Raw genomic sequence first — 17,764 nt, forward strand, 5'->3', positions numbered from 1 at the left:
TCCTCCCGGACCAGGGATGGAACCTGTGTCCCCCGCACTGGCAGGAGGATTCTTAACCACTGCGCCACCAGGGAAGTTCCAGGGCTCGATTCCTCACAGGTCATTTTCCATTCAAAGGATTCTGGAGACCAAATGCAACAGGATTCCTTCATCTACCAACCAAGAGTCTTTGAGTCTTCTCTCAACCAAGGCATCCAGTGAAAATATGTTCTATTTTTCAGATTCCTCTGGAGGATTAAGAAGTCTCCTTCGCATTGCATTGCCATGCCCCCTGCTCTTGCTCCTCTTTTCCATGTAGTCATTCTTCAAGCATTTTCTCATCTCCCTATCAAGATCATTTCAATGACCAAAACATTTCAGAATGCTGTGATTTTTCTGACATTCCTTACGCAAGTTAATTAAGAGGTTGCATTCTTCAGTGTGGAGATAAGTCAGGATGCATCTTGAGGAGGAGATGGAGCACAGCAGAGCAACCCGACTTGCAACCACACCCGGGGAGCAGAAGCGGTATTTACCGGTGAAGACTGCACCCAAAAGCCAGCAGCCTGGGCCCTGGAGCTCGACCAGCTCTGAGTGGCCAAGGCTCCTCGCCCTCCACTCCAGAGAGAGGTTTATTGCAGGACCAAGCAAGGAGAACACGTGGCTCCTGCTCAGAAACCCTGAACTCCCAAATGGTAAGTGAGCGGGGGCTACTCTTCGCTGCACAGCACGGGTTCCAGGTGCACGGGCTTCAGTAGTTGCGGCATGCGAGCTCAGTAGCTGTGGCTTGCAGGCTCTAGAGTGCAGGCTCAGTAATTGTGACCCACAGGTTTAGTTGCTCCACTGCATGTGGGATCTTCTCGGACCAGGGCTCAAACCTGTGTCCCCTGCATTGGCAGGGGGATTCTTAACCACTGTGCCACCAGGGAAATCCAGGGAAAAGTTTTTATAGGCAAAATTTGGGGTGAGGGCTGCAGGGTGTGTGACTTTCTTCTGATTGGTCGGTGGTGAGGTAACGTGGTCTTGTTTCAGGAATCCGTTTTTTTAAAAAAAGTTATTTATTTATTTAATGGCTGCGTTGGGTCGCGTGTGGGCTTCCTCTAGCTGCTGAGAGCGAGGGCTACTCTCCATTGTGGTGCGCAGGCTTCTCATTGTGTGGCGGCTTCTCTTGTTTTGGAGTACAGGCTCTAGGCACGTGGGCTTCAATAGTTGCAGCACACAGGCTCAACAGTCGTGGCTTACGGGCTTAGTTGCTCCATGGCATGTGGAATTTTCCCAGAGTAAGGCTCGAACCCACATCCCCTGCATTGGCAGGCGGATTCTTAACCACAGCGCCACCTAGGAAGTCCTTGTTTCAGGAATCTTGTGTTCAACTGGAAGTTACTGTCCTCCACCTGGGTTTGCAGCAGCAGAACTCAAAGATATTGTTATGTATATTCCTTGAGGAGGACCCTGCCCCAAGGCTGCAATATTGTTTCTTGACTGCTGCTGCCTCATTTCTGCCATTCCCTCCCTTCCCTTTTTGAGTCTGCCCTTCGGAAGTCAGGGAAGGTCAAGGAGGCTGAGTGATGCCTATTTCTTACAAACTGGAAACGGGGGACACAGAAAGGATTTGTACTTGGGAGGGCCCCCAGGGTCCTGCTCCGTTTCAGCCATTGTCTTCCCCTGTGTAAATCTGCCTTGCCAGTGTTTTCCAGAAGTCATCACCATCCACCCAGGCTCCCAGGTCAGAAACCTAGGAAGTTTTCATCCTTCCTTTCTCGCTCTCACTCTCTCAGCCAGTTAGTCAACAAGTCTTGCCTATTTTACCTGCTGAGTTGCTCCTGAATCCTTCTCTCTTTTTTCCCCCTTTTCCCACCACTGTCCTAGTCCAACTCCGCCTGGACTTCTGCAGAGGCCTTCTCACCAGTCTTCCTGCCTCTGCTCTGTTTCCCTTTTCACCCAGCTGTCAGAGTGAGCCTTCAAACACTAGACCTGCTTAAAACCCGTAGATGACCGCCCATGCCCTGATGATGGACTCCGAACACCTTGTCACCCAGGCCAAACTGCATGCTCTGGCCCCACCCCTCTTCCCACCCCCATCTTCTACAGCTCCTCAGCCCCCAAACTTTATGCCCCAGTCACTTCTCTCAGTTCCCCTAAAGCACATGCTGGCCCTCTGGCCCCCAGCCTTTGCACTAACTCTGCCTGGTACCTCTTCCCCTCCCAGCCCCCCACAAGGCTCAGCTTAGAACCTTTTCCTCCAGAATGCCTTTGCTGACTACACCTCCTGGGTGTAAACCCACCAAGCCTGTGTTCACAGTCCTTTTCATCCTAACTGCCTAGCTGTCCCTCCACCTACCCACCTACCACCCCCACTTGACCTTGAGTTCCCTAAGGGCTAGATGGTATCTGCTTTGCTCACTCAACAAAAGCACAGATTTTGATACACAGCAGGTACTTAGCAAATACTTTGACGAAAGACAGACTAAGACAGCAGGGTGAAAATCTCGGCCCCATCACATGTTAGTTTTGGACTTAAGCAAGTCTCTCTCTCTCTCTCCCTCTCTCCCTCTCTTTTTTTTTTTTTTTTTTTTTTTGAGCAAGTCTTTTAATCTCTGCCTCCTCCTCACCTATCAATGAGGACAGTAATAATATATTTCTGGTAAAGCTGTTGTGAGGAGTCAAGCCCTTAGAAGAGCACGTGCAAGTAAACTTGGCCATTATTAATATTTTTTGACACCTTTTCCTAGAGCTCAAACCACACCACCGGGGAGGCACAACTGTACAGTGGTATCTGTTCCGCCTGAAGATGAACAGTCATCCCTAGGACCCTGCGGCACACCTCGGTGTCGACCTCGCCTACTGCCCCAGTCTTGCGCACGCCGGGGACCCACCCCGGACGCGGATGCTCACGCCGCGGCCCACTTAAGGACGGGAGGGGGCGGGCCTGGGAAGGCTCCGCCTCCGCGCTGAGGTCAGCGCGCAGCGCTGCGCGTGACGCTCTGGTTGCCGCAGAGACGCCCCGCCCCCGCGTGGCGCTGCGGAACCGGAGCTCCGGGCGGCGTCGGCAGCGGAGCGGGAGGCGGCGAGGCCGGAGCGGCAGGAGCCGGCGCGGCGACCGCAGCGAGAGCGGCGGGGACACAGCAGACCACGACGAAGGCGCACAGGCAGCCGGGCCGGGCCGGGCCACGGGGAGAGCGGCCGCCGGGAAGCGGGCGGGAGGCTGGGCGGGCAGCGGGCAGCCGCCGAGCCGCGAAGCGACATGGTGCTGCTCAAGGAGTAGTGAGTGTCCAGCCGGCCGTGCGGAAGCGAGGAGGGAGGGAGAGTCGAGGATGACGACCAGGGAGGCCGATGGCCTGCCGGAGGGGATGCAGCGGCCGGACGGGGCCCGACGGGGTGGAGAGCGCTGGATGGGCTGTTGGGCGGCCCAGCAGGGGCTGAGGGGACAGCAAGGGCCGAAAGGGGCCCGAGGTGGGTCGAACCGAGATAACGAGAGAGGGACAGCTCCTGAGGTGTGGGGCCCAAGGGGCAGTGAGGGCCGAATAGGCCCGAGGAGAGGCTGAGGGGACAAAGGGGGCCGGGCAGGTCTGAGATGAGGTCAAGGGGACAGCAAGAGCCGGACAGGGCGTGAGGAGGGACTGAGGGGATCGAGAGCGCTGGTTGAGATGTGGGGTGGTCCTAGAGTGGAGGCTGAGGGAGGCAGGGGCCAGCCAGAGCTGCAGGAGTGGCTGAGAGGAGCCTCGGGAGAGGGAGGAGTTGTCTGAGTGGCCGAGGAACAGTTAGACAAGGGCAGACAGGGCCGGGGAGCCGGCCAGAGTGGGGAGGGGTTTGGGGCTTGAACAGTACCAAGGGGCAGGGGGAGATCAGATACGCCAGATTCAAGAATGGAATTGAGATGATGGGGCGGAGTGCTGAGGGCAACCTGGGTTATGAGCAGTGGCTGCCTTAGGCATCAGGGGAAGGATTGTGATCAGTAGACACAGGAGGACTAGGGAGTCAGGGTCAGGCTGAGTGACAGGGGAAGGGTATAAGGAGTTAGCAGAGGGGATTGGTAGTGTGACATGCTGCCCAAGTGGTAGGCGCAGAGGATGAGGTATTTGGGGAAAAAGCTTAGGATGATTGCTTGGGACTTGGAGACACTTGGGTGAGGAGTCCAGAAACTATTGGGCAGGGGCTGAAGTGATATAAGGGAGTTATGGTGATGGAGAGGGCTAGGTTGTTACCAGGGAGGAGGACAGTTTGGAAAAAGTATGTTTGTGAGTAAATATACATGTTATTGGAGTTGGGGTGGGGGACAGGACCAGCCTGTCTCTGGGGGATTCTCAGTCTTGGTGCAAAGAGATGGGGAAATTGATCTGAGGAATTGCTGTTTTCATAAAGCCATTGACTGAGGTAAAACAGGGATTGAGGGAGTTTCTGAGTACCAACGGGGGTGGGGGGTGGAATGAGTGACTTCTGTTAGGAGTTGCAGGGTGATGGGCTTGCTCCTGAAATCCAGGGGACTGGATGACAGGTGGGGATGTTTGTATTGCTATATCTTTCAAATATGAGATGACCTATTCTTGAAGCTCATGGTTCCAAGCAAGCATCTTAGGACTTTTTTTTTTTTCTTCTTCTTCAAAGAGAACAGGTTGGGGGCGGGGGTTGAGGGGAGAGAAGATATTGGATGTGTACCTGCAGAACTTTCAGTGAAATCGTGCTTCCCTGGAGGGGAAGGCAAGTGGGCAGCATTGGGCCAGAAACCCAGGAAGTCCGGAAATGGGAGTTGTCCGGCTAGAGAGCAACTGGTGGGGTAGCCAGGCAGATGTGCTGAGAGCTGTTTCCATTTTGTCAGTGAAGAGATTTTGCCCCATCCCATCTGGCTTGCTCCTTGGAGGTGTTTAGGACGTATAGGACATAGTGTGGAGCTTTGCATAGCAAAGGGAAGAGACTCAGGTGTCATTGCAGCTTGACACCTCATCTGAAGAGTGTTATTTCAAAGCCCCTCCACCTATATTTCTTTCTTTCTTTTTTTTGTTTTTTGGTTTTTTTTTTCAGTCCGCGCTGAGCCACATGCGGGATCTTAGTTCCCTGACCAGGGATCGAACCCATGCCCCTGTAGTAGAAGCTCAGAGTCTTAACCACTGGACTGCCAGGGAAGTCCCCTCACTTCTATTTCTTGACATCCAGTGTGATGCTGATCCAGCCAGAGCAAGAGTTTTGTGTGATTTGGATTTTAATCTTGACTGTCCAGATGACAGACTTTTCCCATTCTCTCGATTCTTTTTTTCTTTCCCAGTTGAATCCTAGAACCTGTAGAAACCTGTAGTTTTTGTAAAGAAGGTCAGGCAGGGAAGGGAAGGGACCTTCAAAAGAGATCTGAGTGAGTTTTGAAAAGAGGTCCTCCCTTCCCAGTCTTTGTTCTCCTCTCCTTGAAGCCTGCCAGGGAAAGGTCCAGGGTGCCAGGGATGCAGAGCCTGTCTGGCATCTGCATTTCCTTCCTGCCCAACTTGTGCCCTGTGTGTGCTCAGGCGTGTGTGTGCATCCCTGGGCGGGGGACCAGGAGGGGGCCATCAGAGACACTTGGCTGTGGCTGCAGCGCTGCAGTTCTGGGGAGAGTGCAAGTGAAGGTCACACTGAAGTGAGCACAGCTCCAGTCCCAGCCCTGTACCGCCTCTGTGGCCTAGTCCTTTGGAATTGCACCCTATTGCTGCTGAAGTGGTTTTGCTCCCAAGGAGCCAGAGAGAAATGTTTGGATGTGCAGCTGTCCCGTAGCAGCCTCAGAGCATCCTGTCAGGAACTGGCTGATGCCAGTCTCTTTTGGGGGGGAGACTTAGTGCCCACCCAGGGTCTGAAGGTTGTCCCTGTTGATTTTTCTGACACTTCCTCTAACAGGATTCTCCTTGATTTGATCTCTGCAAATTCTTGGATGTGATTTTTACTGCTATTCTTGAAGATAAAAGGCTTATTGTTTTCTAGGAGGTTTCTTCTGAGGGTGCAGAAATTGTAGCCTCCAAGTTGGAAGTATTTTTCTGCATCGTCGGCTTTCTCTAATGGGTGGAGAGCATTAGTGGCAGCATCCAGTAACCTGCAGGATTTACCTTATTTGAGTCATTCTGGAGGAGGGGAGTTAGCAGGCAGTAAAGACTTGAAGCCCATTTTGTTTTTCCTGTTACTTTCCTGCTCAGTGCTTTGCCTCGAGTGTGATGTTTTTCTCAGACCCCTCTGGGTGCCTTTTGCAATCTGGGGACCTTTGTGGGACTAGAAAGTAGTGAGAGGGCTATTTACCAGCCTGGAGCAAGGATCCCAGTTGGCTGGACCACTGCATAGGAAGGAGAGCATAGCAGCACGTGCTTCACCAAGCATGCAAGATGCAGGAGGCTCCAGGAGGTTCCAGCTAGGGTCTGGGAACTGAGACTCTAAGCTTGGGAGCCAACTTAATTTGTAGGAATACAACCAAGCGTTTTTGCCTCAGCTCTCTGACCTCACAGCTTTGAGCTGTGGGTTGGCCCTTGCTGCGCATTACAAATGCAAGCCACCTGGAGGAGGGCCGCTGGCCCCCGCACCTCTGTGTGTAGAGTTCTGACCAGTGTGGAACTTTGCTGGCCATGGCTTCTCCATCAGGTGATTAATTGGTGGTACCTCCAACAATTGGTAGTCATTGAAATGGAGAAGGAAAAGAAAGTCATCAGTTGGGGTGCCTTTGGACAACTTCTGGAGGTCAGGACATGAGTTAGGTGTCCTTTCTTGGTGGCTTTATGGTAATAGCTTGTATTGTAATATTTGGCCCCAGAACAGAGATGGTTGGTGCGTGCTCCTGGGGTGATTAATTCTCCAAGGAGCTTGGTCCCTTCCTAGCCTTTCACTTTGAGGGCTGTTGTTGGCTGGTGGGGCCCACAGAGTTGTGAATCCCCAAGGCCTGCTTCTTTGGGTCTGAATCCTCATTTTGGCTTTGGAGTTTGCAGGGGTGGGTTCTCCTGTGTTAACCTCTGTTTTACTAGACTCATTGGCAGGTTTTGCTGGGGAAGATATTGGTGGGAGAGAGGGAGAAGAAGGCAGCTCCAAACGTGAGTCAGAGGCCTGGGAAGGAGCTGGTGTGGGGACAGGTTTGCACTGAATCATAGGATTCTAAATGAGGTGCCAGAAGGGACAGAGGGTCCTAGCCTTGAAGCAGTCAGGGGGCCATTCTCTGCTGGGTTTTTGACAGTGAGTGATGTCATGTGCAGCAGAAGGCTTAATACTTTTCTAAGATGATTCTTTAAGAGCAGGTTTCAGAGCCTGAAGTTGATGCTCTGTTTTCCCTCTCTTGCAGTCGAGTCATCCTGCCTGTGTCTGTAGAAGAGGTAAGTCCTTTTTCTTCTTTTTATCCATAGTTGGATATACTTGCTGGTGACCTTAGCTCATTTGGCCTCCTGACGGCCCACACTAGTATCTTTGTGTGGTTTTCATGTTTGTTCTAGCATAGAGATAATCAGTACTCACTGGGAATTTTCCTGGTGTATCTGACCAGCTATGTGCGACCTGCCTCAAGCTGTTGGCCAGCGAGATAACTTTGAATAGGCACGAAACCAGTCCCTCTTACCCGCTGGAACCCTGCCTGTTTGGCGACATGTTACTGAGGGGATGAAGTATGTGCATTTGTGGGACCTCCGTGACTCGACAGGGAAGTGTGCCTGGCTGTCCCTGGTTGCGCAACAGATCAGTGGGGCTGAAAGTCTCTGAGGCCCTTCCTAGCCCCAGTCTAGGTGACTGCTAGGAAGACTGAGGCCCAGAACCCTCCTTTTACGGAGGGCAGGGAATGACAAATGGGCCTGGCTTGCCCTCTGTCCTTTTATGGTTCCTGGGCGTGACCTCTCTGTGTGTGAGCATCTGGCAGGATTTGCCACAGGAAGGTTCATAGAAGGTTCATAGGCCGTGCTGACTCAGAGTCGGTCTCTGGGACAGCAGAATACTGTCCCAGAGCCTCCCTCGTCCCACCCTTCCTCTGGACTTCCTTCACTCTCCTCTCCCAGCTCAGCCTTGCTCTTTGCTCCCTTTGGAATCCACAAGTCCCCCAGCTTCCAGTCAAGCTCGATTTCGGGTGAAGCTGCTCAGCCAGTGTGGTGCCCTCAGTCACTCTCTTTCCTGCAGTGTCAGCCCCTGTGATAACTTCCACTCTGTTCCGAATATGAAATGAACCTTTGGAAAATGAGATCAGGCCAACAGAGCCCACAGCACACTTGAGAGATGAGACAAATAGCCTCTTGGCCCCCAAAGGGGGTGGGCAGGCATCTGCCCCCCGGAGGATTGTCTCCAGTGGTGGGTTGCGTGTCTGTTAAGAGCAGTGGAGACCTGGGGGAAGGGTCACAGTTGGGCCTCAGACATGATGTGGGAGTTCCGGGAAAGGAGAATAAGAGAAATGAGAGTGGGGAAGCTCGGGGAGGAGATGGCTGGGTGGATGCTGCGATCCCTGAAGGCCTCTGAGATGTACATGGAGCCTGGAAACCATGTGCTTGGGCTGACAGCGTTTGGCTTGGGGGGGCCTTGCTAACTCACCTCCTTTGGGGTCCTTGCTCTCTTTGTGAAAAAACAGCAAGTGATGATTTTCCAAACCAGGAGGCTAAGCAGGAAGGCCCAGCACGTCACTTGCCCTGAAACTCGGCTCTTGGGGGTCTGACGACTCCCTCTCTGCTGTATAGGAGGATCCCACACCCCAGTGAGAACGATGTCCCCCGGGAATTCAGGAGTGCCTCAAAGTGGCACTTAGGGGTGAAATAGATCTTTTTTACAGGAAGTTTCTTGCTGGAACGACACGTGGGAATGTCTCTGAGAGGTGTGGCAGGAGGGCCAGCACTGTCCGGGGCCACCTCTCGGTTGATTGCTTATGACGGGGCCAAGAATGGAGGGAGAGGGGAACTCACCTCGAGAGCATCTGCAATTGGCGGTTTTCAGTTTGTGGTGGTTTGTTTTTGGAGCATTGAGGAAGTGGTTTGTGGGGTGAACCGAGCCTGAAAGCAGAAGCTTGGGAAGTAAGCACTGGTTAGGATTCACCTGTAAGCCTGGTTACAGTCAGTGAGAAAGCAGTGCTTGGCCTGTGTAGGGTTGAAGCAGGAGCTGCTCTTTCAATGGCTTGAACATTAGTTCCAGAAGATCAGAAAATCTTGAATGGGAAAGTCAAAGAAGAAATAAGTAATGACCAACCTTCTCAGAGTCTTTATCAATAACCCTTCCTGGTTCACAGTTCCCATGGGAACAGCTCAGTGTCATGTGGCTGTTGGATTCACTTCCCAATTGGAGGCCCTTGGAGCTTTCTGATTTGGGAGGGGAAAGAGAAGAGAAAAGAGAAGGCCCTGTCTTTATGACCATCCTGTTGGCTTGAATCAATGTTCTGGGGTGAAATCAGCTTCTGGCTGGCCAGAGCCTTTGGCCTAATACTTACTGCACAGGGTTTCTAGACGTGCTGCAGCAAAGCAGGAGAGCCCTGGCTGTTTAATGTGGTGTGTCCACCCGTGGTTGCTCGCTCAGTTTGGCCTGCCTTTTCCCCCTGCTGTGGGTAGGGCTGTTTTACTTCTCATTTCCAGAGAGGCACGGCACTGGGCCCCTTTGGTACCTGGCCTGGCAGAGCCATGGGGGTGGGACCAACAGCTGTTTTTCATGACATGTTTCAGGCCTACCCACTACATCTTCCTGGGCTCCCACTCTCAGATTACCAAAGTGGTGGAGCCTCTGTTTCCCTTAGCTGTCTTAGTTCTTGGGAACAAGGGAGCAGATCTCCAAGGCAGGGAACACTGTTCTAGGCCAAAGGAGGCTGGAATCCTGGTCTCCTCGGGGCTCTTTATCTGATTTAATGTTCTGACCCCCAACCCCCACCTCCACCCCATCTGAGTCTGGCTGCTTTCTGCTTTCCCAGGGTGCGGAGCCACAGTGCCAAAGGGAGCCCTGTGGCATGAAAAGTGTCCCTCACTTGTAGCTTGTGGACGCCAGTCTTACTCACCCCTTTGGATTAACGAAACTGCCTTCACATGTCTCATTGGGATTAAAGGATCAGAATATCAAGAGAGATTAAAAGGGGAAGATGCCAGCCCAACACACTGATCCTCTTAGAGCCTGCGCTCTGATTCCTGCAGCTGAAGAGGAATGAAATGAAGGGGATTAGTCTCTGCCGGGGCCCCTCCCCAAGCAGCACCACCATTCACAACCCAGTCCGCTCCACCAAGGCCCTTTCCCTAGCCTGCCCTTTAGGATTGCTGAGTCAGTGGTTAGATGTTCTCATGACTCTTCTCTGCTCCTTAGGAGCCCCTGGCTCAGCCAGACCCTGCCCCACCTGATAGGGGTTTTCATGTGTGCCTCTGTTAGGGGGTGGGCTTGGAAAGGCACAGGGACAGCTTGGGGTTCCCTGGGGGCATTGAGGCAGCCCTGATGTTGCTCTGGATTAGCAGCGTCAAGGTGACTGGCTCTCACCCACATGTTTCTCTTTACGGGATTACTTGAGCCTTGATGGTTTGCCTGGGCCTTTCCTTGGCATCCTGTACTGCGTTTTTGCTTTGGAAGTTAGGATTCTCCCAGCCTCGTGGTAAACAGTGAATTGTCTTGGTGTGCTGCTTCGACTTGCATGTTTTGCCCAGAAACGTCCCCGCAGTGCTTAGGAGGCTGCCTGGTAGAGCAGGCTTCCAGGGTCGAGGCGGAGCCCGGGAAGCTGCACTGCTCCTTCTGCTGCAGGCGGTGGTTTCAGCGGCAGCTGCCCAGAGAACCAGAGACGCAGCTTCTGTTTTAATCTCAAAGGGAGAAAGACCTTTGTCTTTCACTCCTGGGAGTACCAGGAGCTTGGGGAGGGGAGGGGGAGGGGGAGGAAAACCTCAACCCCCACCCTTCCCCCCAAACTATAATCAAGTACCTTTTTCTCATACTCCCTAAACTGCTGTGCCTGGTGGCATTGGCCGTGATAGGGAAGATGCATCCTTTGGTATAGACGTAACTTCCTGCTTTAACGGTTGCTGTTTATTCTCTTTCTACCTCATTTTTCCCTCTAGACAGCTGCCCTCAGAGAGAGAAAAGCAGAAGGGCCAGGCCTGGGCAATGTCCAGGTCATTGTCCCTAATACTGTGTTGTCCTGAGGGGATCAGAGGAGGCCAGTGATCTTGACGGGTGACTTGATAGGGTGGCATGTGACCCAAATAATGGAAAACTAGGCTTTGGCCATCTAGTAAGTGCCAACACAGAGGGTGCACCCCACCAGCACCGTGGGGTAGGAATCTGTGCTGTCTGGTACGGGAAGCAGGGCACTTGCTTCATTCCTACCAGGAATCAGGAAAGCATCAGGAGGTTTGGTTGCCTCTCTGAGTGGCTGGCAGGGTGAGGAGGGGCCCAACACTGGAGAAGAAACAAGTAGATGAGCCAGTTTTACAGCAGGGGTTGTGGATCTCAGAGAGGACCGGGTACCTCTCTGTACAAGAAGTCATGTCTTAGGATCTGTTTAAATGAATGAGATAAAGGGATTTCTAACAACCAACCCAGATCTTGTTTGAGGATCTGGGACCAAAGGCAGGTCCAGGACAAAAACTACCTTGGATTCTATAATCTATTTTCTGGATAGTGGTGTGAGATTAAGCATATTCACCTACCTCCTTAAGCCTTGAAGGAGAATGTAGAAATGGGAAGGATGAAATTAAACACATCTGATGGCTAAAGAGAGGCCACGAAGCAGTATTCTCAGCAGCTCTGGGTGGATTTGGGCAAGGCCGCGTGAGAAACTGCAGGGCGAGCTCCCAGATCAGGGGGTCGCAGAGCGATCTAATTAGACAATTCCCAGCAACTGGACAGTGTGCAGTAACTCTCGTCTCTCTGTCCCTTCAGTATCAAGTAGGGCAGCTGTATTCTGTGGCTGAGGCCAGCAAAAATGAAACGGGTGGTGGTGAAGGCGTGGAGGTCCTGGTGAATGAGCCCTATGAGAAGGACGGCGAGAAAGGCCAGTACACGCACAAGATCTACCATTTACAGAGGTAGGTGGCCGCGCGGCAGAGCGAGGGCGGCCTGGTATCAAAGTGGAGACAGCGGATAATTGGGGATGTTTCTAGGTCGTTAGCTGGTTGCTCAAGTTGCTTCACCTGTGAGAGTGGGTAGAGGTGGTTCTTCTTTGCTCATTTAAAGGGTTATTTTGTTTTTAAATAAAAGTAGTTCTTGTCCCACCAGGCTCCTAGTCCCCAGGAGTGATAGTGTTTAGCTTCTTGTGGCTCCTTCCATTGTCTAAGTTACAGAAGTGTGTGTGTGTTTGTGTGTGCGTGTTCGAGTGCACTGTGTGTGTAAACGGGTGTTCATTTCCTTTATTGTTATCTGACAGAGATAGGATCTCTTGTTTCTTTATATCATGCCTCTCACTGTCAGCATATTTGGCCTCATTCTTTTAAAGTACATGCAATACCTATGAACAGACGTGCTGGAGGTTGTTTCACCAGTCTTCTCTTGACGTATGTTTACAGTCATTTCCAGATGTTTACCTACAGTACTCCACTAAAACTCCTTCTGCACAAATCTTTTGATGTACTCAATGTGTGTAAATCTATAGTAAATGCTCCTAAAAGTAGAATTGTGGGGTCAGGTAGTATTTTAAATTCTGATATTGCAAAATCAGCTACCAGAGAAATTTTGGTACCGCTTTTTGGATCAAAGGCATAAGTATTTAAAAGTATAGCTTGAACTGCTGTGTGTACCAACATCTGTTGCAAACCACACAATTGCTGAATCCCTAACCAAGACAGTAATATTTAAGTGAACTGTAAGCTGGCCCAAAGGACACTGAAAGCCATAGTAAACATACACCAGCTTGAATGGAAGTTGAATCAAGCTAGTTTTAGAAATTACCCAGTACTGGAAAAAATAAACCTGCTGTTTTTTAAAAATTGTGGTCAAGTGTGCATAACACAAAATTCACCACTTTTATCGTTTTTAAGTTCCGTGGCATTAAGTACATTTACATCGCTGTGCAACTTAAACCTGAACCTTAATCTCTAGTCAATTAAACTGAACAAAGCAGTTTCATTTTCATTTGGTACAATCACTGATTTAATGTAGCCTGCTGCTCTAGGGATATAAAAGTGCCGGCCCAGAGAAGTCCAGGATTTTGTGAGTGCCGGCACCAGGAGAGCAACACTGAAGTGGGGGAAAACACCTCACCAGGAGACTTCCTAGCGGTCCAGCAGTTAAGACTCTGCGCTTCCACTGCCAGGGGCACGGGTTCGATCCCTGGTCAGAGAACTGAGATCCCACATGCTGCACAGTACAACCAAAAAGTAAAAGACAAAAAAAAGAAATCTCATCACGATCCCATTTCCTTGCCATTGTGCTCTTTACCCTCCGTGCCTCCTGCTTGTCCCCTTCTGAGTTGACGGCCAACCAATCCTTCCTGAGCCATTAACTGTTGATTAGAATAAGGCCTAAGACATACCTTCCCCACAGTGCATTTGTATTTTTTTAAGAGGACTTTGAAAAGAGATAGTGAGGCTGGTAGCAGGGGCCAGTTGGTCTCAAGACTCAGTTGGTCCAAGCAAAGGGGCAGAGAGGAGGTCTGTACTTATGGAGGGTGGGACATGTCTCACCTTATTCCTTATGGAGAGGGTGGAAACTTTGAACTGCTGCCTACCAGTACTCTTAACCCCAAAACACCCAACTGCCCAAAAAAGAGAACAAAACCAACACTGCTAAATGCCATGACCGCCTCCCCTCATGAGGACCAAACCCAGTAGTTGTCCCAGTCAGAAACCATGGGTTCACCACACCCTCTTCCTTGTTCGTCATATCAAATCAAGTCCTTCTGAGTCCGTCTCCAGTGTTTCCATTTCCTTCCATCATCTCTTGCCTGGATTACTAACTGATCTCCATGCTTTCCACGTCTCTGCACAGCTCCAAGTGTTCTGTCCAGAAGATCTGTTGCTCCCCAGCTTAATATCTGTAGGTAGCCCTTTGCCCTCGGGATAAAGTCCGTCCTCTTTGATATAATTACAAGATCTCTTATGACCCAGCCTCTGCTTGTTCTCCTGTGTTCCCCGCCTCATACCTTACACCAGCTACTCTGAACTTCTCACTCTTCCCCCCAGCTTCTCGCACCCCACTCCTGTCCTCTTGTCTAGCTCAGTCCTACCACTCGCTACTCTGCGTAAACCTTCCTTTCCCTGGGGAGGCTCCCCGTGCACTGCGTGCTCACAGTGCCCTGCCTGGTTGGTTCCACTCTTCAGTAGCATGGAAGCTCCCTGAGGGCAGGAGCCACGTCCGTGTGACTTCTACACACATCCCAGTGCCTGACACACAGAAATACTTACCTGAGTGAGCATGGCCACGAGCGAGTGGACCTCAGAGGGCTGCTGAGTGTGCCGGGTTAGCCCTCTCCTGGGGGCAGCTCTTTTTTCTTAGGCCTCAGGCACTAAAGCTAATGAGATGGTTGGAGCCTGCTAGGACTGCATAGATTTCCAGTTAAAAGCTAAGGCAGAGAAATATACATACCTTTTTTAAAAAAAAAGAAACAAGAAGAGCTCATATTGTACCTGCTGTTCTGTAACCTGAGATAAGAATTGAACAGAAAAAAATATTTTGTCCTGGGAGGCAGATGGCCGTGAGGCCCTCCTGGCTGCCCAGAACTGACCCTAGCAGATCACATCTTCTTGGATCCCATATTCCAAGTTAGTCAGCCAGTCACTGTGGTCCACTCTCGGAGACGTCTCATCCTTACAACGTGTAGTGTCGTGCCCTGGGCCCAGTGAGCTCTGGAAGAGCGCGTAATGGTAACGTAAGGCCTGATTAGCCATGGCAGGTAGCCCCGGGCCTCACCTGCTGTCCTGTTCCTGGCGGGTAGTGGGGCAAGTTTCGGGTGGATGTTAGTAGCCGGCCGAGCTGGGGTGTCGGTCTCTGATAGGTGCTTTTTCACGCACAAGGGTAACCCGGTCTCATGGGAACTTGTGTGTCAACTCCCCACTGAAGAAGCTGGAGCTGCAGCTTGTAGACTATGCTGTAGAAGCCCATTGTCTTCTAACTCTCTCCTCTGATTCTCTCCGTAACCCTTTCCTCACTACAGCAAAGTACCCACGTTTGTTCGAATGCTGGCCCCGGAGGGAGCCCTGAATATACATGAAAAAGCATGGAATGCCTACCCTTACTGCAGAACTGGTGAGTGCAGAACTGGAAGTAGGCCCAGGGGTGGCAGTGAATTGGGGTTTTGTATCCCACCTTCATTTTCCAGATTAAGCCAGTGGAGGGATGAGCTTGGGGCCTCCCTTCAGGCTGACGGTGGGTGGCAGTGTAGTCCAGTGCAGTGTGGCAGCCATCTGGGTGGGAACCGCTGAGTAGCCCCGCCTGAGGTGACGCAGAACCAATCCCGCCTATCTGGGGATGCCATGGTAATTTTGATTATTTTCACTGATGACGGAAGCAACGTCTTCTGTTCTGGGGAAAACATGATCACCCATGATCCTTCCGTTTCTAGTTACTGTTAACATTTTAGTGTCTTTCTTTCTAACCTTTTTTAAAACGCTTTCATATACGCATATATATATAAAGTCTCAAGACGTGTTTTTCAGCCCAATTTTGGGTCAAATCATACTAATTATTAAATTGTTCATTTTTTCTCTGTAAATGGAAAACCTTTTCTCTGTCACTACATATAGTCTATTTTTTTAAATTTATTAATGGCTGCATAGTATTCCATTGTATGAATGTACTGGGATCTTTTTAAGCCACTCCCTTATTGTTAGATAGTGAAATTTCCGCTTTTAATGGGCTGTATTCGTGTTTGGCTTGAAAAGCAGCAGTGAGGCCCAGGGACTCTTGAGAGAGGCAGTCATAGGAGAGGGCCTGTAGGGTAACCTTCCTGCTGTGGGGAAGGGCCAGGCCTAGACACTAAGAAAACATAGCAAAGAAAACCCTGATGTTGTTGGGGGAAAGCTGAAATAAGCCCAATGGTTGATGACAAAGGATTTAGAAACAGTTATCCCCCAATTATGTTTAATAACACCTGCAGTCCGCGCACCAGATTTGAGTGAGGGGGACCAGCAGGAGGGAGCTCACTGCTAAAAGCCCTGAATCAGTGGCTTCCATTAGACCAGCATGGTTTTTTCGGTCTGCACCATGTGGCTTGTGGGATCTCAGTTTCCCGACCAGGGATTGAACCCAGGCCACAGCAGTGAAAGCGCTGAGTCCTAACCACCAGACCACAGGGAACTCCTTAGACCAGCATGTTCCATAGTTGAAGGTGGGAGTAGGAATGGAATCATTCTCTTAATCTTCACTAGTCTCCTCTCCGGAGCTTATGGAAAGGAAAAACTTTGACCCTCCACAGAGAACTTTCTATTCTAGACATTTTGGGATTTCAGACTCTTAGCTTTCTAAGATTCCTAAGTCTTGAGGGCCATTTAAGAGTAGGCCTCTGCCTTTTTCTCACCTTCTGAGTCGGCCCACACTCTGTCTGTAGAGTGTGTTTCTCTCTAAATAAATCCACTTGTTACCTTAAAAAAAAAAAAAAAAAAGAGAGAGAGAGAGAGACCTCTTGGAGGGCCCCTGCTCTTATGAGCCATATGGGGGGTGGGGCTAGAGGTCCCCCTGAACTTGACTGTGAATTAAGTGGCTTTCCCCCAGCCAGTCTACATTTGTTGGCACAGACAGCCTGGCTGTGGGGTTCTCCTGCCAACCTCTGTTTAAAGGTACTGGTACACTTCTCTTATTTGTTGGGATCTGGCACTCCCTAGATTGTATCTGATGTGGAAGATACATGTGGCCCTTATCCTGTTGACTTTGGGAGTGACTAAAGTCTAGATCACAGGGTCATTGCTCTCTTCAATCCTACTCAGGTTCAAGAACCTTGTATCAGGAGATACACAGTCATTGGTGGGACCTGGGATGTGTAATGCTTAGAGTTTTATTGCTGTAGCTGAAAATCGCTATTAGGGAATAGCAAACATCACTATTCCCTAAGCATGAGGCAGGAAGCTGTTCAATTCTTGGAAAAGAGACACGCACACACCTTCTTAAAAGACAGTGTGACTTGGTGTACCCCCCCAAAAAAAAAAAAAAAAAAAAGACAGTGTGCACAGTGGCTGGGTGTGTCGGGTCTAGGGCCAAAGGCGAATTTTCTTGATGTCTGAGAGAGTTGCAGTGAGCATGTGTCATAAGAACCTTAGCTAACTTGGCATAAAGGAAGCAAACAGATAGGGTGGACTGCTGCATGCCTGGGGCAGGGTTCTGGGTACACAGCTTGTGCCAACTGAGAGATGCAGCCGTCCTTTGTGTGATTCTGGGGAGAGTGTGCTAGAGCTGACCTGGGCATTTTTCTAGATGCCACATGTTCATTCGCATCTTGTTCTGATCCTTGGCCAAAAGAAGAAAAATGTAGTTTCTAAATGCTCCGTGAAGAGGAGAGGCAGGGAGTAGGGGAGGGGAGGTTGGCTTCTTCAGTGGGTTCTGACCTTGTAGACTTGACTCTAAGAACCCACCGTCACGCAGAGTGAATGTCTTGAATCTTAGATCTGTTCAGTTAGACATTGCTCTTTTAAAAAAAGATATAAACAAGGAAGGCTGTGTCCAGTTCCCTCTGGGGACTGGTGGGAGAAAGATTATCAGTTCAAAACTCTTAGGTTGGCCTAAGTAGATCAGAGTTTGAGGCAAGATGGATAAAGGAGTGTGGAGTGAGACTTCCACATGCCTTTTGGAAGGCTCTAACCTTGCACTCGGTGGAGTGAAGATGGACTTGGAGTACTCGAGTCACTATCAGTCCTTTCTATCCTCCTACCTTATTTATCTCTGTTTCTTTTCCCCTGATGCTCCTGAGCTGGGACATGAGAAGGGGGTTAGATGGTCTGGGTCTGTG

At 50.6% G+C, this 17,764-nt stretch overlaps 1 protein-coding gene and 1 pseudogene across 1 annotated transcript in view; one reads left to right on the forward strand and one right to left on the reverse strand.

Annotated features, from left to right (window-relative positions):
• Positions 1–210: 210 nt before the first annotated feature.
• LOC130840990 (COX assembly mitochondrial protein 2 homolog) lies at positions 211–662 on the reverse strand (annotated as a pseudogene).
• A 2,425-nt stretch (positions 663–3,087) lies between these two features.
• PITPNA (phosphatidylinositol transfer protein alpha) overlaps positions 3,088–17,764 on the forward strand; it is a 35,832-nt gene continuing 21,155 nt past the window's right edge. Inside the window, exons 1-4 of the mRNA XM_057716474.1 lie at positions 3,088–3,243; positions 7,253–7,283; positions 11,773–11,918; positions 14,981–15,072. Coding sequence (XP_057572457.1) covers positions 3,224–3,243; positions 7,253–7,283; positions 11,773–11,918; positions 14,981–15,072 — 289 coding nt within the window. The 5' untranslated portion in view covers positions 3,088–3,223. The remainder of the gene's footprint in view (positions 3,244–7,252; positions 7,284–11,772; positions 11,919–14,980; positions 15,073–17,764) is intronic.

The sequence above is a fragment of the Hippopotamus amphibius genome, chromosome 17 (assembly GCF_030028045.1).
Source record: "Hippopotamus amphibius kiboko isolate mHipAmp2 chromosome 17, mHipAmp2.hap2, whole genome shotgun sequence".
In the NCBI taxonomy this organism is placed as follows: domain Eukaryota; kingdom Metazoa; phylum Chordata; class Mammalia; order Artiodactyla; family Hippopotamidae; genus Hippopotamus; species Hippopotamus amphibius.